Genomic DNA, 18,927 nt, shown 5'->3' on the forward strand with positions numbered 1-18,927 from the left:
TTTGCTTTATATCTTAATTTTGATCAAGTATCATATGTTAAGGCTGAAATACACAACCACAACGTTCAGCAAATTAAATCAAGTTAAATAAACTTGGATGGCCTTGTTACTTTCTCTTGCCCAAAAATTTGGCCCAACTCAAGTATAGTCCATAACTTACATTTGTGGGTAAGACCAAACAATTGAAACCAATCTTCCAATAGTAAAATCACCAAGAATCAAGAATCTCTAACAAAAAGATAAGATAAGATGACCAACATTCCAAGATTGAAATAAGGCCTTCTGGAAAGTAAGCAAAGATAAAACATGGACTGTATACTGTAGGGCCTATGTTCAAGTTTATTGTTTTTGTACTAAGATAAAGAAAACAAATGTTCCTACTAAAACTGTGGATGAAGAGTTCAGCTTCTCCTCTAATGGCTGGAGTAGTAACCCCCAAGAGTGCTGGAATCAAGAAGTAAGTAAAAAACTGTATGCCATTCTTGAAACATTCTTGTCACCTTTACCATCAGTTTCTTTATAATATTTTACCATTTCTTTGATTTATTTAACTCCATTGACACATAAACACAGTATGTGGGTGTGTGTTATATTGCAGGTATGCAGTTGTTACAGGGGCAAACAAAGGGATTGGATTAGAGATATGCAGGCAGTTGGCGTCTCAGGGTGTTTGTGTGGTGTTGACGGCAAGAAACGAGAAGAGGGGGCTTGATGCTGTTGAGATGCTCAAGAAGTCTGGGCTTTCTGATTACATAATGTTTCATCAGCTCGATGTGATGGATTCAGCAAGTATCAATTATCTTGCTGGGTTTATCAAGTCTGAAATTGGAAAGCTCGATATCTTGGTATGATCATTGACTGTCTTCTTGGAATTGGGTTCTTCTGTCCTCCCCTTTTTCTTCTTCATTTCTGCTTCCCCTTTGAGTTTGATTATGATTCTTGTTTTCTGTGAGATACCCTTTTCGATTCTGTTCACTTTTGACATTGAATTTTGCTCGAGTTCAGTTGTAAGATCAATTTGGCTGGAAAATTCATTATATAGCAAGCAGAATGGTTCATTTTTATAATTGGATTTTCTTTTGATATTTGACAAATGAATCAAGAATTGGGAGTTGAGTTCTTCACCTGCCAAGTGATTTTGCAGTTTTTTTCCTTGACCGGTTAATGTGCAGGTGAACAACGCTGGGGTTAATGGAATCACTGAGAGTGGGGTAAGTTCTCTTACTGTGCCTTTGCTGGAAAACCAACTGGGTAAGGATGATCCACTTGATTTATGCCGACTCTCAATGCCAAAATCTAAACGAGTGGTATCAAATGAGAAGATTTTGGAAGTAGGAGATGCTTATTCACAGTTTTACTTGTGTAACTGCTGTAGATTCATTCTCAAGGAATGTAGTATGCCTCATGCAATTCTGAGCTTCAGTCTTTACTTTCTTGGTGCAGACTGGTGGAGCAAAAGGCAAAGGGAATGCTTATGAATTAGCAGTAGAATGTATGCAAATAAACTACTTTGGCACCAAAAGAACCACCGAAGCACTACTTCCCCTACTCCACCTCTCTGATTCTCCAAGAATTGTTAACGTCTCATCGACAATGGGAGCGCTGAGTGTACTATTCATACTTCTATGAGCATTTACATATGTCCTCTGGGCTTGTTTGATCTATAACATTCACTTTCTTTTAGGTAAGAACTCTCAACAGATAACTGTAACCAAACTTTTTGTCTCAGGGTATACGCAATAAATCAGCTAGGGAAACACTCAACGACGTTGAGAACCTCACAAAAGAACGCATTGACCAAGTACTAAACGAGTACCTTAAAGACATCAAGGAGGGGTCTGCAGAAGCCAAAGGCTGGCCTAGTTATTGGGGTGTGTATTGTGTCTCAAAAGCAGCTGTTACTGCGTACACGAGGCTTCTGGCAAAGAAGTACCCGAAAATGCTGATTAATTGTGTGTGCCCCGGCTGGGTGAAGACCGATCTCAGCAACCATTCTGGGCCATTGAGACCCGAAGAAGGCGCCAAAAGTCCGGTGAGGCTGGCCCTGTTGCCTGATGATGGACCTTCGGGCTTGTTCTTTAATCGGATGCAAGTTTCGTCTTTTTAGGAATGATCATGCCTGTGCATAAGTAATGTTGGGACTGATATTGTGAACAAATTTTGATATTTCCGGGTGAATAGAACTGTCTTGTAAAGGTATTTGACATTTTTGTGTAAGATTTTCTTTTGCAGTATGTCTTGGTTTTGGTCAAATATCATGTTATGAGGCTGACTACGCAGGTAGTCTTTGACATCTCATATTTGGAACGGTTGAGGTTCTGATTTTCCCCAGCCATGTCTAATTTTGCCACAAATCTCTTTAAACATAAATTCAGTTATTTGTATCAAATCATATGAAACATTTGGTATTTCAATTCTACAAATTTAAGAGTAGTTCTTAGTCTATTATTATACACTAATATTAGTATATTAATTATTGATGATTAAAATTGAATTATTGAATCCAAAACTTGGGCCAGCCTTTTAATTTTCAATTGTAATTCCGTTCGTTCATATAAATTTTAAAAAATAATATAACCATTTCTAATTGAAAGTATTTATAATTGAGAAATTACTTAAATAATAACTTAATCAATAACATATAAACATGATTTAGCTTTTGTAAATATAACAAACTTCTAGTAATTGTAGCCCATCAATGCCCACTGGGTGTGCCAATTTTTCCCAAAGGAGTTGGGCTCAACCCTTATTGGACGCAAACAGATTGGATCAGGTCCCATTTCGTAAGCTTAACCTAAAACATGGGACCAATGTAGCCCACAATTTTTGTCACCAATACACGTGTCAATTTTAACCAGCAACATGGGCCTAATGCAAACTACATTGGTGGGTGGGTCAGCCCAAATAATTTCATGTTTGTTTATTAAACGACTCCAATTAAGTCCCAAGCTCCAACTGTATCACTACTCGCCTCGCCTCCATTCCTCTCTCTCTCTCTCTCACAGACACACACACGCACAAGAATGGGAGTAGAGGAGAGCACAGTAGAACAGCCGTCCCAAGATAGCATCGAAGCGTTGCTTGAGGTGCCCAAATGTTTCGAACGCTACAACTATACATGACCCAATCAATTGTTACCTTCATTTTATCTTTACTGTTAATTTATGTTAAGCAAATTGCTTCAGTTGTGGAACTTAATTTTTCTCTTCTTTTTTAAGTTGCATTAGAAACATAATTCCTTGTTAGTTATTATTGTGCCCTTTTTTCTGACATAATCATCGTACTGTTACTAGTGCTTGTGCTTAATTTTTAAGTCCACTTGGAGCACAAGTGATTGAAATTTAGTATTTTGACTGTTAAGTGCAAGTACTATCAGTTTTACCTTTGTTGGAAAGGTGAAATTTAAACCCTAGAGAAGTAAAGTTTGAGTCTCTGTTTCTTATTGTTTCAGCTGTTACTACTTGAATTCAATACTTTCAGATCAGGAACAAACTGAAGTATGTAGCAGATTATGAAGAGCCTGATAATCATAGGTCTATATGTTTGTACTTGTTTGAGCTGTTTGTTGCGTTTAAACTTTGACTGGGTTTGAACGTTGAATTAAAAGATGATTTCAGGAGATGCCATTTAATGTGGTTGGGACTTGGATTATGATTTTTTATTTCTGTTATTTGTCTTATTGTTTCACCCCCACTATGTCCTTTTGTTTATGATTTAGCTTGTCAAGAATGTCATCTTTATGCTGAATGATCAGTATTTTGATTGTTGGAAGAGGGCTATTAACTTGTCGTCTTTGCTCTATTATTGGACAGGCTGCTAGATATGATGATATTGATGATGTCAAGAGCATCGCATCTACTGGTGTTTCTCTAGATTCGGAGGACTCACAAGGCCGCACAGGTTTTAGTTCTAGCATGCATTTGACTTATTTTTTCATGTTTGATATTGATGCAAGCTGGTTTTTTGGGTTTTTCTTTTCCGTTCTAATCTTCATCTCTTTTTGTTCTGAATATTGTTGCACTCTGGTATTTGGGTTTTCCTTCTTAATCCTCATCTCATTCTGTTCTGATATGTGATTTTGCAGCACTACACATGGCATCAGCAAATGGGCATGTTCACATTGTTGACTATCTTATCAACAATGGAGTGGTAAGGGAGTTATATTTTTCAAGAGCATCTGGTTGTGTTTTAGTTTTTGTTTATTTGCAGGATGTTCTTTTTACTAGAAAAATGTTTGTCATCATTTGAAGAAATATAATACAAAAGTGTGATAGAACACTCTAAGCTCTTTTATACCGAGATGGTCGTATTGTTTCTTAAATCATGTAGCATTTCATAAGTCAGCTTATAATTCAGCTGGTAGTTAAATTTTGAGAAATCCTCAACCTCCTTCATGTTTATAAGGGAGATTTATACTGTTTTGTCTATCAAGGTGACAGAAGAAAGTGGCTACTGACTTTTGCTATGATAGAGAGCCTATCACAACTAACAAAACCCCATCCTCAGTTGTTAGCTTCTCTTGTTATGCTTTTCCGGGGTTGCTGTATTTTCTGCAAAAGTTTGTGTTTTCCAGATCTACTAGGAGGTTTGCTAAATTTAGAGGACACTTGGATGGGAGCTCCTATTCCAAATATGGCACTATTTCCGTTAGCTGTTGGCAATTTCATGTATTTTTGGTGCAAGAAAGCTAGGCTGTTAAGAAAATTATAGGTTGAGAAAATTCCGAACTTTGATGTATTGTATGGTCTGGGCAGTTATTGGGAGAAGAAAAATGTATTTAAGTAACAAATTATACTTATACTTTCTCTCAGTCCATGTAACTTGATTGTTCCTTCTTCCAGTTTCAAGTTTTATGGTTTTGCATTCTACCGTTGAGAAGAGTATATGACTAACAAATATTTGGTGGACAGAATGTTAACGCCTGTAACATGGAGAAGAATACACCTCTTCATTGGGCTTGTCTCAATGGCCAAATTGAGGTGCTAACTGTGCCCCTCTGTAAGTAGGTACCTGGCAGTTTTCATATCTAGAGTTAATTAATATTTTTCCGCAGGTTGTGAAACGTCTGATTCTTGCTGGAGGCAACATCTCATTGCTGAACAGGTCAGGGAATTCTGACTAGTAATTCAGAATTTTTCTGTGAATAGAAAGATCTGTTGGTTCATTCCCATCTAACGTGATTATGGTATTGGATTATATTAGCCATGAGAGAACTCCCATGGATGAGGCAATCAGTAGGGGGAATATGGATGTCGTTGATGCCATTAATGAAGCAGCAGCGCAGGTTCAACTCACAGGAACAACAGTTTCATAGTCCTATACGTCTGTTTGAAATATCACGTTGATCTGTACTCAAGTTTCCCCCATCTTAGGGGAAAATAGTCAACTACTGGGATGAAGTTCTCTTTTCTTTAAGTCAAAAATCCATCTGGAGATTTCTCCTGTTCTAGAGTTGAGTATGATAACCGTCAGACACGGTTTTATTGCAGAAGTCGGGATCGCATTAGATCAGATGTTTACTCCACAACTTTATCATGGGAATGGCAGTTCATTGGCCTTTTTAACATGTGTATCCCTTAGAAATAAGGGTAAATTATTACATCGATATCCCTTGAGATTAAACTTAATTACAAAACTACTCCTTACTCTTTGTAAAATTACAGGTACACCAAATGAAGTGGAGTAATGTACAATACTCGCCTAAAATTTCACTATTTAATAGCGAATATATTTGTAGCTACAACTATAATTTTAAGGGACATATTTGTAATTTTACAAAGCATATGAATGTTAATATAATTAGATTTAATTTCAGGGATGTGAATGAAATTTGCCGTAGGAATAAGTGTGGAAAAAATGCCGATTGGAAATTAAGGTATCGTGTTCGATTTTTTCTTTGGCTGCAAGATAAGGAATTATGGGGACTTGAAACAGACCGTTTTCATCTTTTCTCTAGAACTCGCATGATTCGTCGGCTACGTAAAGTGATAATAGGACTTGTTTGTGGTAGCACTGAACTGGGGTTTGCACTTCCCAGAAATATCTGCTTTGAGTTTGGAAGAGAGACAAAATAGTTAGCTGATTTCAAGTATTATATCTAGTGACAACGTCAGCACTGGAACAAGAAACCAAAGTTGTGGGCTGCGATTGATATTAGTCCTCATGTGAAGGAAATATTAAGATAAGAGGCACCAAAAATTCTGAAAACCAAGAAGCTCTTCACCTCTCCACTGAGAGCAACCAAACAACACAAAAAATGGCGGAGCCGTTTGTCGTCAACCCTGCAACACAAAGGTAGTAAAAACATATCTCCATGAACACTAAATTCCTATCAGCATTAGTATCATGCTTTTGTTCTTGGATTCTTATTTATTTTTTCCTTTCAGGTATGCAGTGGTCACAGGAGCCAATAAAGGCATTGGATTCGAGATATGTAGACAGTTAGCTTCCGAAGGAATCATGGTGATATCAACAGCTAGGAGTGAGAAGAGAGGCATTGAAGCTCAAGAAAGGCTAAAGGAGGAGTTTGGCCTTTCTGATAATGTAGTTTTTCATCAACTTGACGTTCTGGACCCTGCTACCATTGCTTCTCTTGTTGAGTTCATTAAAGCAAAATATGGAAGGCTTGATATTCTGGTATTGCTACTCTCATTCTATGAGAATACTTCATCAACATGTTAGTATTTCTATATTGTTGTACGGTGTATGCATCTGCGACGGGACACTGTATTGCTTGAGGTTTTCTTGTTTGAGAGAGTCATATGCATCTTTAGTATTTGTTGGAAGGATTCTAGCACACTACTCTGAAGCAGCAGATAGAGTTGTACAAATTGTAACTCACTGAAACTCGGCTTGTTTTGTAGATATCATCATTGCTAAGCAAAAGGAATTCGACTTTATGCAGGTGAACAATGCTGGAATCTCTGGAATAGGTTTAGATGGAGATATTTTGATTCTTCAAGAGACATTCGAGAGAGATGCAAATTCACTTTTGCTAGGTGGAAAGGTTTGTTCGATCCCTGCAAACTTATGCTCGAACTATAACAATGATGGTCTTATGTTCTTTCTGTTAGTTTGCTTCCTTGATGCAATGACGGTAACTTAGAGGAAAAAGTTTTAAGCCTAAAGGGGATGCCTACTCTATATGTCCTATGAATCTGAGCGACAGGAAACTGATTTTTCTTTCCAAATTTTTGCAGCCAGAACCTATTCAGCCGAAAGCAAGTGGAACAATTTTTGAGACTCTTGAGGATGCTGAACAATGTGTCGAGACGAACTACTATGGTACAAAAAGAGTGACTGAAGCTCTTATTCCCCTCCTAAAGTTATCCGATGCACCAAGGATTGTGAATGTGTCCTCAACATTGGGAAATTTAAGGGTAACGTTACAATGTTAACAAATCAGAACTGTTTTCTTGAACGAACCTATGTGTAACTATTGGTATCATAGATCATTTCCTCTATATAGCAACATGGAATTTTTCCCTTAAAATTGACAACACAGATTTCAAGAACCATGAATCAGTGTTTCGTGCTGATATTTTCAGCTTCTGAGCAATGAATGGGCTAAAGGAGTGTTAAGCAACCAAGAAAGCCTCACAGAAGAGAAAGTAGATGAGGTGGTGCAAAAATTTCTGAAAAACTTCAAAGAGGGTTCTGTGCAAGCCAATGAGTGGCCGCCACATTTTGCAGCATATAAAGTTTCAAAAGCAGCTCTGAATGCATATACAAGGATTATAGCCCGGAAATACCCAAGTTTCTGCATCAACAGCGTCTGTCCCGGTTTTGCCAGAACAGATATCACCTACAATCTTGGTCCATTAAGCGCTTCAGAAGCTGCTGAAAGTCCAGTGAAGCTGGCACTGCTGCCCAATGGAGGGCCTTCTGGCTTCTTCTTTTCTCGAAACCAGATATCATCTTTCTGATGGATATCATTCCATTCTTCCTGTTACTCATAAGTCTGCATACAAGAGAATCGACCTCACTGCATGATGAGCTATCACTAGCCAATGGCGTATTAAGTTTGTGGTATTGGTTTGAAGAAATGAAAGGAGTAACTCTCAATTCTCCATCAGTGTTATGTGTATAAGGCGAAGTGCCAAACTCCATTCAAGTAAATTTGCTTTCAATTCTTTCTGATCATATGCATGTGATTATTATGTCCATGATTCGACAGAAGGAAATGTGCTCTGCGTGTTAAATAATGTTGCATGACTGACACTTCACATTACAATCAACAACATAGCTATTGTCCTACAAGATAGATATCAGGATCAGCAGTAGTGCCGTTTTGGGTACTGAACTATTGGTTCTATCTTCTCTTCTTCTGATTCATTGTCTGCAATTGGAACCAAGCATACGAGTTCTGCTGATCCCAGTTTTTCTCAAACTAAATGCATCAATGCCGAAACGAACTGCCGCTATTCGATCCTTGTTTTGCCCAAGCAATGTCATGGATTCCCCGAGCACGATGCTGCTCAACATTGGTTTTTGTTAGAGTAAACAAATGTAGGAGAAGTGCACCCAACATAGCAACCCTTCTTGAACATGATCACACAAATCTCTCACAACCATATATACATACGGTTAGTATTTAGTAATGCTTCACAGAGTATTGTTTGTCTCCATCTCTGAGCTTCATCACAATCTTTTGCTGCAATATGTTTATGTAAAAACTCTTACCTTCATTTTCTCAAGAAAAAGAATATCAATCAGAGTAAATTACAATCACTTTGCATGAGGTCTGATATAACTAGATTGTTTTTAAAAAATTACAAATATCCACTTAATTTTAATATTTGTCTAACAACGAGCCCATTATATTAGTTTCTATTAAGTTTCCATCCAATTTGCGTGATAAACTCATCAAAAATATCCTTTTGAATTATAAATTAAATTTTTTTATATTTTTTAAAATTTTCTAAAATACTTTTATACACTAGTATTCCTTATGGATTATTTATTTAACCTACCCCAATTTTTTTTATTTGTTAAAATATTTCAACAAGGATAAAATAGTAATGTTCACCATAGCATTTAGGAGCTACATGATATCGCGCACCAAATTTTTATGAAGTAAAAAAAATACATTCGTAATAAAATAACTAATTTATTCAACTTTTAAAATTTATATTAATTGATTTGTCCCAATAGATAGAGATCACATCAGTAGTAGTGCCACAAGGGATATTGATAAATTGGCCTTTCCGAGTAATGGGTTATGGCTTCTATCTTTTCTTCATTGTCTCCAATGGGAGCCAAGCTTATGAGTTCAGCTGATCCCAGTTTTTTCCTCATACACTTTGTCAAGTTGACTGCATCAATCCCAGCACCTATGACCATTATTTGGTCCTTGTTTTCCCCAAGCAATGTCATGGATTCAACACCTGCACAAAATACAGACACAGATTGAGACTTTTATCCTAAAAGTCACTGTCTTTAACTTTTGTTCCAAAAGCTAGGAATATAACTCAATATTAGTATCCACAGTCGAATTATAGTCTATTATTATTCACACGTTGTTAGCTCTACAACTACAAACTGGTTGATAGTTAGGATTCTACTACTGTAAACCAGCTTGTCTATAACTTGATTAATTGACGACCTATCTTTTAAGGTAATGCAACTCATTTAGCTACCTCCCTGTAGTCTTATAATGTTTTAGGCAGACATGTGGAGCATGCTGTTGAGGATCTTTCAGTAAGGGGAGTATGTTTGTAATGTACTTACCAGATACACCAGCTGCAATCTTCATAGCTTTACTGGAGTATTGGTTGTTGCCATTTCCGAGCTTGATCACAATCTTTTGCTGCAATGATGGTTTCATTGATTATTACCAAGTCTATAATAGAATCTGGGAAAACAGAAAACATACATCACTGTACAAATCTTACCTTCATCTTCTGAAGAATAAGAATATCTATTATAATAGTTGCTCTCTCTCTCTCTCTCTGTGCTTCTGTTCAAGATTGGTCTTCTGGGTACCTGAAAATTGGAACTGTTTTGCCTCAAGAATGCAGTAGTTTGCTGACATATAAAGGAACCAAAAGCACCCTGCGTGGAAAGCGTGTTTTCCAGAATGGGGGACTGCTGGTGTTGGTTCCATGTAACCGCATAAAAGCAACCGCACCAAGTTAAATATAAACTCAAAAAGGAGAGACCGGAAATTGTTTGAGTGCATGGAGAACTTGCACGAAAGAGTTGGATTAGTGCTCACCCTCATCAATTAAAATGCTATTAATGAACCTTTTCTATGTTTCCCTTTTAGCTTTCCTTATCAATTGCATGGTTTAAAAATTGATCAAAAGCTAAAAGTCGTGTTTTGCGTGGATGAAAAAGCTTAAATGTTGCATTCTCACTTATGTATGGTGCAATATTCTGTTCGTGGAAATATCAAAATGCCCCCACATATATGGTAATATTCAAACGTTTTTCTTTTCACCATTTAAAATCAAAGCATTATTTGAGGTGCCAATCAACTTTACATATTATTTTATGAGTTCTTGTGCTTAATTTGTGAGTTAATAGTTCCAGTTATTTCCTGGTCTAAGATATGATTTTTCTTGGCTATTTAAGGTGATAACAAGACTTGTTTTTCATGCAGCGTGGTCGGATTTGCACTTCCTCATTGCAATATCTGCTTTGAGTTGGGAACAATCTTATTGCACACATAAATTGCATTGTTCATTACCTATTGTGCTGTGGCATTAACATTCACAAGTTGGACTTGTGGTGAAAATGGTGTGATTTGTATTTATAATCATAACTTAAAATAATTTTATATATAGAATATTATTATATGAATTATCATAATTACACATAGTGCGAAAATGAGCATAATAAATTTAGAAATTAAAAAAGTTGTATCGATGGAGGGTCACGACACTTGTCGCTGACCTAAAGCCATGATTGCCCCCTTCGTTCAAGTTTTAATGGCTACCATGACTCCATGATAAAACCCCATTAGCTCTTAGCAGTGTCTCATTCCACGAGGAGACTAAGAATCAGTTCACGGTTACGTTACAAAAAACTCTACAAATATTTGTAGGAGTATAAAATATTTCTCAACTCATAAGTTATACAAAATCTATATCTCTCTCAACGTGCCAAATAAAGAAAGCTAGTGGCCATTTAAATAGTTGTAAAAGGATTCTGGAGACTTCGGTATCCATCAGCCTACCGATCAAGATATCATTTTTAAAAATGAGGCAGAAAGTTCAGACGAATTCAAAGATAATATTTATTAAAGATTACAGAAGAACAAACCAATATTGCGGGTCTTGCCCAAGGCTGTGATTTGATTATAGATTACAGAAAAGCTCTCATCTCTCACTGAGAACAACGAAACAACAGAAAAAATGGCAGAGCAAATTGGCGTCGACGCTGCAGCACAAAGGTTGTAAAAACATATCTCCATCAAGACTTAAGTTCAACATCTTTAATATCAGCATCAGTATCATGCTTTTGTTTTCAGGTATGCAGTGGTCACAGGAGCAAATAAAGGCATCGGATTTGAGATTTGTAGACAGTTGGCTTCCAAAGGTATCATTGTGATATCAACAGCTAGGAATGAGAAGAGAGGCATCGAAGCTCAAGAAAGGCTAAAGGAGTTGGGCCTTTCTGATCATGTAGTTTTTCATCAACTTGATGTTCTGGACCCTGCTAGCATTGCTGCTCTTGTTGAGTTCATTAAAACTAAATATGGAAGGCTTGATATCTTGGTATTGCTACTCTAATTCTATGACAAAACTTCATCAACATGTTAGTTTTTCTATGGTATATCGCATTTGTGAAGGGAAACTGTATTGCTCGAGGTTTTCTTGTTTGATAGATCATATGCATCTTTAATAGTTGTCTGAGGGATTCTATCACAGTACTCAGAATCAGCAGATAGAGTTGAAAAAATTGTATATGACTGAAACTCAACTTGTTCTATAGATCTCGTCGTTGCTAAGCAAAAGGAATTCGACTTTATGCAGGTGAACAATGCAGGAATCTCTGGAATAGGTTTAGACGGAGATATTATGATTCTTCAAGAGATAATCGATGGAGATGTATCCTCAGTTTTTGCTGGTGGAAAGGTTTGGTTCCTCACTGCAAAATTATGGTCGAACTATATAACTTTTAGCTTGTATGTAGCACACATGATTAGATCTCGGGTTTCCAAGAATGGAAGGAAATCAATGGTTCCTTTAGTGGGTGTTTTGGTGTCCATATGGCCTTTTTCATCTTTGTGTTCGTAGTGGTTGTTATCATATTTTGTGTTGCAGAGGACCAGTTGATGTCCAAGAATGATTATAACAGGCCATAACCTCTAATCCATAAGAATGACGGCCTTATGTTTCTTTCCGTTATGTTTTCTACTTTCATGCAATGACGTTAACTTCGAGGAAATAGTTTTAAGCCTAAAGGATGCCTAATATGAGTAGCAGAGAACTGATTTCTTTTCCAATATTTGCAGCCAGAACCTGTTCAGCTGAAAGCAAGTGGTACACTTAGGGAGACTCTCCAGGGTGCTGAAGAATGTATCCAAACGAACTACTATGGTGCAAAAAGAGTGACAGAAGCTCTTATTCCTCTGCTACAGTTATCCGACTCACCAAGGATTGTAAATGTGTCCTCTGCATTGGGAAATTTAAGGGTAGCATTACAATGTTAAGATATCAAAATTGTTTTCTTGAACTTCTGTGTAACTGTTGGTATCGTAAATCATTTCCTTACATAGCAATATGGAATTTTTCCTTTAAAGTTGACAATACAAATTTCAAGAACCATGAATCACTGTTTCTTACTGATATTTTCAGCTTTTGTGCAATGAATGGGCTAAAGGGGTGTTAAGCAACCAAGAAAGCCTCACAGAAGAGAAAGTAGATGAGGTGGTGCAAGAATTTCTGAAAAACTTCAAAGAGGGTGCTCTACGAGCCAATGACTGGCCAAGTCAGATTGCAGCGTACAAAGTTTCAAAAGCAGCTCTGAATGCATATACAAGGATTATGGCCCGAAAATACCCAAGTTTCTGCATCAACTGTGTCTGTCCTGGTTTTGCCAGAACAGATATCACTTGCAATCTTGGTCCGTTAAGCGCTTCAGAAGCAGCAGAAAGTCCAGTGAAACTGGCACTGCTGCCCGACGGAGGGCCTTCTGGCTTCTACTTTAATCGGAGCGAGATATCATCTTTCTGATGGATATGATGCCGTTTTTCATGTTACTCATAAGTATGCATACGAGAAAATCCACCTTGTTCTATGATAATTTATCAGTAGCCATTGGCGTATTAAGTTCTTGGATTTGGTTTGAAGAAATGAAAGGATTTTCTTTTGATTCTCCTTGAGTGATATGTTAATAAGGCAAAGTGCCCAACTCCGTTTAAGTGAATTTCCTTCCAATTATTTCTGATTGTGTACATGCGATTATGTCCACATTAGGTCTCCTTAACTGATATTTCACATTACAATCAACAAGGTTGTGGTTCTCCCAATAGATAGAGATCACATCAGTAGTAGTGCCACAAAGGATATTGATAAGTTGGCCTTTTCGGGTACTGGATTATGGCTTCTATCTTCTCTTCCTCTTTTTCATTGTCTCCTATGGGAACCAAGCTTATGAGTTCAGCTGATCCCAGTTTTTTCCTCATACACTTTGTCAAGCTAACTGCATCTATGCTAGCACCTATGACCATTATCCGATCCTTGTTTTCCCCAAGCAATGTCATAGATTCCACGCCTGCACAAAACACAGACAGACAGTGAGAAATTTTTTATCTCAAAGGTCACTGTTTAACTTTTTCGTTCCAAAAGCTAGGACTTATGTTTTAAGAAAGCGCAGCTCGTTTAGCTACCACCCCATAGTCTTAAGGTAGACATGTAGAGCATGCAGTTGCGAATCTCAGTAAAGGGAGCACGTTTGTAGTGTACTTACCAGATACACCAGCTGCAATCTTCATAGCTTTACTGGAGTATTGATTGTCGCCATTTCCGAGCTTGATCACAATCTTTTGCTGCAATGATGGTTTCATTGATTATTACCAAGTCCATAACAAAATCGTGGAAAACGCTAAATCGACATCAATCAACAACTTTTTACCTTCATTTTCTCAAGTAAAAAAATATCTGTAATAATATGTGTTTTTGTGTGTGTGTTTTGTCCTTGTGCTTCTGTTCAAGATGGGAACTGTTATGCCTTGAGAGTGATGTATTTTGCTGATATATAAAGGAAACCAAGACCACCCTAAGCGGAAAGCGTGTTTCTCCAGAATGGAGGACTTCCATGTACAAAGATTATGGACCCTCCATTAACTTTGTTTGATTCCATGGAGGACTTGCACGAAAGCGCATTGGATATGTGCTCATCCTCACCAATTGAAATGCTATTACTCAACTTTTCCTATGTCTCCTTCTATTATCTTATTGATTGCTTGTTTGGCAAATTGATCAAAAGCTAAAAGTCGTGTTTTGCATGCAGGAATGAAAAAGCATAATTGTTGTACTTGTATTCACACTTCACAGTTCACACTTATTTAGCTCATGGGAATATCAAACACCACACACACACACATATATATATATACATATATATATATATTAATATTGAAATATAAGTTATTTTTTTCATGGGGTGTCTTCATAATTTTGAGATAAATATGGGGTGTTTTTCTATATTATTTATAATTTTGGGGTGCCTGAGTAGATGAATATGCAAGTCCAAGACTCCCAAATTCCATGATATGATAATTTTAGTTGTAAGTCTCAAATCAAATTATTAATGGGTAAACTGGTGAAGAATAATACGCCATTACGAGAAGATTGAATTGTCTCCCCGATGGATTTCAAATTAGACTATCAAAGCCCTAGATACTTCGTCGCCGTCCACGTCGGCGCGGGATTCCACTCGCCGTCGAACGAGAAAGCCCTTCGCTCCGCCATGAAACGTGCCTGTCTTGCTGCAGCTTCTATTCTGAGCAAGGTTCTTTTCTCCGTTACACATTAGTGTACATTATGCTAACAACATCAAGTGCTTTTCCAAGTTAACTGAACATTGTTAGTGGTGCATTTTGCAAATGGAATGGTGATTTCCGTGCTAGTGAAAATATGTTAGGACAGGATGAGGATGTGGATGTGGATGTTATAATTGAAATTTAAGTTAGAGCTGTTGCATTTTATAATGAAGTTAAGTTAAGCTGATTGTGTATATCAAAATTGACACTTCGGTTTTTTGGTTTAACTTAGGCTTCTGGAGGATGTATAGATGCTGTTGAAGCTGCAATTAAAGTTTTGGAGGTATGTTCAATGTTTGTCCTTTTTTTTCTCCTTTCCTGGTAAGTATTCTGTAATGCCTTCTATTCTCGGCTATGGCTTCTCATGGTCGGGAAATGCGAGGCAAGAATTAGTCATATAATTGTAGGTAATCTTTTATTACTATGTATCTCACACATGTCTTAGAGAGAAACGAACAAGAATTACTGAACCTCCTATCGCATGGGTAATAATCATGCTTCTAGAGGCAGTAGCAGTATAGCAATAGCAGATAGCTTCTACCTTTCTGTATGGTGCAAAATTTTCTTCCAGTGGATAGAATGTTTGAATTAAACTTGTGGGGATTTATATTTTTCTAACAGGATGATCCCTGCACAAATGCTGGACGAGGCTCAAATTTGACTGAGGACGGTCATGTTGAATGTGATGCTAGTATAATGGATGGTGACTCTGGAGCTTTTGGTGCTGTTGGAGCAGTGCCAGGTACTCAACACGCACACCAATAAACGTATCCAATTTTGAAGTTATTGTGATCTACTTTGGACAGGTTTTCAGACAATATTTTAGCTTGTATTTTCATTAATGCACCCGTTCTTGTGAAGTTAATGGTTACCAGGTGTCAGAAATGCAATCCAAATTGCTGTTTTGCTAGCTAAAGAACAGATGTTGGGGTCATCCCTCTTGGGTCGAATAGCTCCTATGTATGGTGATACTATCTTCCTCTCTCATGTTGAAGACAATGCTGTCTTTAGTTATCAAATCAGTTGTATTTTTGCTCTGTATGCTCTAACATTTTCCAAATTTACTGCTCCAAAAATGTATGCTTGTTTCAGCCTATATGTTTTCGGTGCATAGTTTGAACATAGGACTGCTGTTGGGTTCTTTTGGTTGCATTCATGTGCACCAATTATAGAGATGTTGCTGTTCCATTTAGGTCTCTCAGAAATTCTGGCTCAGTTTCTGTGTTGTGGATAAATGAATTCTTTGGCATGTTATATGCTCACGAACCCTACTTTCTTCTGCATTATGTTATAACAGTGCTTAAGACACTGCCAATCATAGATCTTACCATTGACTGTAAAATTCAAAATGTTCATCCTTCTATCCATGTCATGGATAATGGTTTTCGTTTTCATGTTCACTACGTTCCTTACTATTAGCAACTTTTGTTATTTTTGTATGTTTGATTTTCTATACATGAGTTGCCTCAGGCAACGCTCTTCATATCAGTGCTTTGTTAAAGTTTGGTGTTTCCTGAAGATAGTGCGTGTTGTTTTGTGTTGTCTTTACATTCATTCTTTTCTTGGAAATCTGTATTTTTTGGTGGTAGATCACCTGTTAAACAGAAAAAATTCACTGCTCAGGTTTTTGGCTGGTGAAGGGGCACGTTTGTGGGGTAAGTCCAAGGGAATTGCTTCAGATGAGACTATAGTGGAGGCTGATGAGGTAGATTTTCGTGTTCCCTATTTCCTAATGTTTTTTTCTGTCACCCAGCCGAAAAAACTCTATTTTACATCTTAAATACTCGAGAGATTTTCCTTGAGGACACCAAAATCATTCACCTCCCATTTTATATTGAGGTTTTCATCTATTATGCATCGTTGGCAGTGGTTGGTGACTGAAAGGGCCAGAAATCAGTGGAAAAGATACAAATTAATGCTTGATGATGCCAAATCCATGACTGATACAGCTTCAGCAGGTAGCGCCCACAGTCCTAAGACCTAGCAGTATCAGTATTTTCATAATTTTAGTTCTACATACTGGAACACAAATTTTGTTTGCTCTGGAGAAGTTTAATTTAATATGCTGGGTTGTATATTTCGTGTATTTTCACAATTACATATGGGTGTTTAGAATTCCTTAACATAAAATTGGTATTTCCTTACATGGCCTCGTGTGGTTGTAACCTTAACCTTTTTTCTTTTGTAAATCATTTTTGAGTCATGCACCGTTGCAATATTTTTCTTCTTTGTGGTGATTGGCATCCTTGTTCCACTGTTAGGGGCTCAATCCTGTGATCTTACAAAGGTAAAGGAAGGTGGGACTCAATCATCTCCTCTGGATACGGTAGAAGAGGACAGCATAATGGACACAGTTGGAGTAATTTGTGTAGATTCCCAGGGACACATTGCGTCTGGTGCGTCAAGTGGTGGTATTGCCCTTAAGGTGATGCTTCTAACAATTTCATTCACCTTTTCACAGGATACAAGTGATCAGGCAATTGTGCTTGAAATCTATTTGCTGTTGTTTTAATCAACAGTTGGTGCCCTAAACAATTAACTGTAGTTATACATATGAGCTTTTCTGTTGGGACTCAATCAAGCTCTCCTTCTTCCACAAACAAATCACCATTTCTAACTCAAGTGCCCCATTATTCATAGAGGTTAGTGGCCGTGTCCAGGTCAATGGTCGTGTGGGATTAGCAGCAGCATATGGTTCTGGTTGTTGGGCATCCTCAAGAGGCCCTTTTGGAGCTCCTTTTATTGTTGGTTGCTGTGTTAGTGGCGCCGGAGAGTACCTAATGAAAGGATTTGCTGCACGTGAATGCTGTGTATCATCTGCATTGTATGTTCAATTGTTTTCCACTGTATGCATCTGTTGATCGTTGTTAGTATTGTTGGATGCTTGCATCCTGAAACTCAAGCTTCAGGTGTATCATGCAGTGTAGTGCCAAGTGAAGCTGTTAATAGTTGTAACTGTGGCAGGTCCCAGGCTGGTCCAGTTTCTGCTTGCACCAAAGTCTTACGTTCTGTTCATGAAGCTGATCAGAGTGGCAATGATAAGAGTGCAGGAGTTCTACTTGTACAAGCCGAAACTTCTGCTATGGTGAGTTTACAGACTAGCACATCAACTTGGACTTTTGTGAACTCTCTCCCCTCAAAGTTGTTGGTTGCATCAGGGTTCTGGTGCTTCCTTGAAGCTGAAAGCTGCAGAAATAGCAGCCGCTTATACTTCAGCATCTTTTGGAGTAGGTTATTTTGGAAGCTCTATGAAGCAGCCTAAGGTATCGCCCTTTTCTTCACTCAACTGTCTCTGGACAGGACTTGGTCTAGTCTTCAATCATATCAGCTTAAAATCAGGCTAAAATACTTGCAACTAGTTATCTTCTGATGGTTTACTCCATTTCAGTAACAGAAAGCCACCAGCTTCTGTTGACTTCTAGTTGGGTAAACGAGTTGGCATCCATGATTGCAACCTACCTACAATTACTGCCCCTTTGCTTTCATGCTTCGCCAGTAAATAGTATCCTGTAGTCGGTACACTGTTTTCATTATTTCAGCTCTTTATCTACAGGTGTCTATTCTACGGAGCAGTAGACTTCAAACTCAAAGCAAGGTCAACCAGTTTGCCACACGAATTAATCTTGCATCTGAAAATTGCTAGCCCCTGTCGCTGGAAAGATATGAAAGTCATTACTGCAATTATCACGAAGCTTCCACATTTGGTTTGATTAACACGGGTTTTAAATTTGATGTTGGTGTTGAGTTATGACTGTTTACAGAAGTTTGAGCATTGTTCTACTGCAGCTAAGAACACAGTTAAATCTGGGAAAAGAATGGTATCCACTAGATTTTCCTCTAATCTAACACCAGATTTGATGCATGCCTCGTACACTAACACAGAAGAGGGCCAAATATAGTTGATCATCCCGCCTTGCTTCAATTGTAGTCTCATC

General features: G+C 37.7%; 7 protein-coding genes across 10 annotated transcripts; 5 read left to right on the forward strand and 2 right to left on the reverse strand.

The window, feature by feature from the left end:
* The first annotated feature begins 233 nt into the window (after positions 1-233).
* Positions 234-2,234, forward strand: LOC105172169 (short-chain dehydrogenase/reductase 1). 3 transcript variants are annotated; one of them, XM_088882072.1, is made up of 5 exons: positions 234-457; positions 599-845; positions 1,173-1,215; positions 1,418-1,608; positions 1,730-2,234. In XM_088882072.1, exons 1-5 carry the CDS (start codon positions 372-374, stop codon positions 2,105-2,107), a joined length of 945 nt encoding a protein of 314 aa, XP_088738198.1. In that variant the 5' UTR covers positions 234-371; the 3' UTR covers positions 2,108-2,234. The 3 variants fall into 3 exon arrangements, with proteins under 3 accessions (XP_088738198.1, XP_011091841.1, XP_011091833.1); XM_011093531.3 differs by having other exon boundaries at positions 240-457; positions 1,173-1,211; positions 1,444-1,608; XM_011093539.3 differs by lacking the exon at positions 1,173-1,215 and having other exon boundaries at positions 236-457; positions 1,444-1,608.
* A 698-nt stretch (positions 2,235-2,932) lies between these two features.
* Positions 2,933-5,564, forward strand: LOC105172185 (ankyrin repeat family protein). Its single transcript, XM_011093551.3, has 6 exons — positions 2,933-3,086; positions 3,813-3,900; positions 4,085-4,149; positions 4,911-4,979; positions 5,054-5,103; positions 5,203-5,564. The coding sequence occupies exons 1-6, from the start codon at positions 3,024-3,026 to the stop codon at positions 5,312-5,314; spliced, it is 447 nt and encodes a 148-aa protein (XP_011091853.1). The 5' UTR covers positions 2,933-3,023; the 3' UTR covers positions 5,315-5,564.
* Positions 5,565-5,898: 334 nt separating this feature from the next.
* Positions 5,899-8,142, forward strand: LOC105174344 ((-)-isopiperitenone reductase). Its single transcript, XM_011096425.3, has 5 exons — positions 5,899-6,294; positions 6,387-6,636; positions 6,905-7,006; positions 7,200-7,379; positions 7,548-8,142. The coding sequence occupies exons 1-5, from the start codon at positions 6,257-6,259 to the stop codon at positions 7,923-7,925; spliced, it is 948 nt and encodes a 315-aa protein (XP_011094727.2). The 5' UTR covers positions 5,899-6,256; the 3' UTR covers positions 7,926-8,142.
* A 951-nt stretch (positions 8,143-9,093) lies between these two features.
* LOC105172196 (heavy metal-associated isoprenylated plant protein 16-like) lies at positions 9,094-10,008 on the reverse strand. The gene is made up of 3 exons (XM_011093569.3): positions 9,894-10,008; positions 9,730-9,808; positions 9,094-9,386 (listed from the first exon to the last, which is right to left on the reverse strand). Exons 1-3 carry the CDS (start codon positions 9,897-9,899, stop codon positions 9,166-9,168), a joined length of 306 nt encoding a protein of 101 aa, XP_011091871.2. The 5' UTR covers positions 9,900-10,008; the 3' UTR covers positions 9,094-9,165.
* Positions 10,009-11,201: 1,193 nt separating this feature from the next.
* On the forward strand, positions 11,202-13,323 carry LOC148789539 ((-)-isopiperitenone reductase-like). The gene is made up of 5 exons (XM_088883539.1): positions 11,202-11,395; positions 11,474-11,720; positions 11,979-12,080; positions 12,461-12,640; positions 12,804-13,323. The coding sequence occupies exons 1-5, from the start codon at positions 11,358-11,360 to the stop codon at positions 13,179-13,181; spliced, it is 945 nt and encodes a 314-aa protein (XP_088739665.1). The 5' UTR covers positions 11,202-11,357; the 3' UTR covers positions 13,182-13,323.
* Positions 13,324-13,360: 37 nt separating this feature from the next.
* Positions 13,361-14,239, reverse strand: LOC110012104 (heavy metal-associated isoprenylated plant protein 16). The gene is made up of 3 exons (XM_020694249.2): positions 14,083-14,239; positions 13,918-13,996; positions 13,361-13,722 (listed from the first exon to the last, which is right to left on the reverse strand). The coding sequence occupies exons 1-3, from the start codon at positions 14,086-14,088 to the stop codon at positions 13,493-13,495; spliced, it is 315 nt and encodes a 104-aa protein (XP_020549908.1). The 5' UTR covers positions 14,089-14,239; the 3' UTR covers positions 13,361-13,492.
* Positions 14,240-14,653: 414 nt separating this feature from the next.
* LOC105172227 (N-terminal nucleophile aminohydrolases (Ntn hydrolases) superfamily protein) lies at positions 14,654-18,833 on the forward strand. Of its 2 annotated transcripts, none has more exons than XM_088883528.1 (11): positions 14,654-14,961; positions 15,225-15,275; positions 15,614-15,734; positions 15,868-15,952; positions 16,616-16,697; positions 16,860-16,950; positions 17,254-17,417; positions 17,653-17,816; positions 17,915-18,077; positions 18,151-18,255; positions 18,546-18,833. In XM_088883528.1, exons 1-11 carry the CDS (start codon positions 14,818-14,820, stop codon positions 18,633-18,635), a joined length of 1,260 nt encoding a protein of 419 aa, XP_088739654.1. In that variant the 5' UTR covers positions 14,654-14,817; the 3' UTR covers positions 18,636-18,833. The 2 variants fall into 2 exon arrangements, with proteins under 2 accessions (XP_088739654.1, XP_011091903.1); XM_011093601.3 differs by having other exon boundaries at positions 14,660-14,961; positions 17,957-18,077.
* Positions 18,834-18,927: the final 94 nt, after the last annotated feature.

This window comes from Sesamum indicum, linkage group LG1 (assembly GCF_026168435.1).
Source record: "Sesamum indicum cultivar Baizhima isolate 11 linkage group LG1, ASM2616843v1, whole genome shotgun sequence".
Classification (NCBI taxonomy): Eukaryota; Viridiplantae; Streptophyta; class Magnoliopsida; order Lamiales; family Pedaliaceae; genus Sesamum; species Sesamum indicum.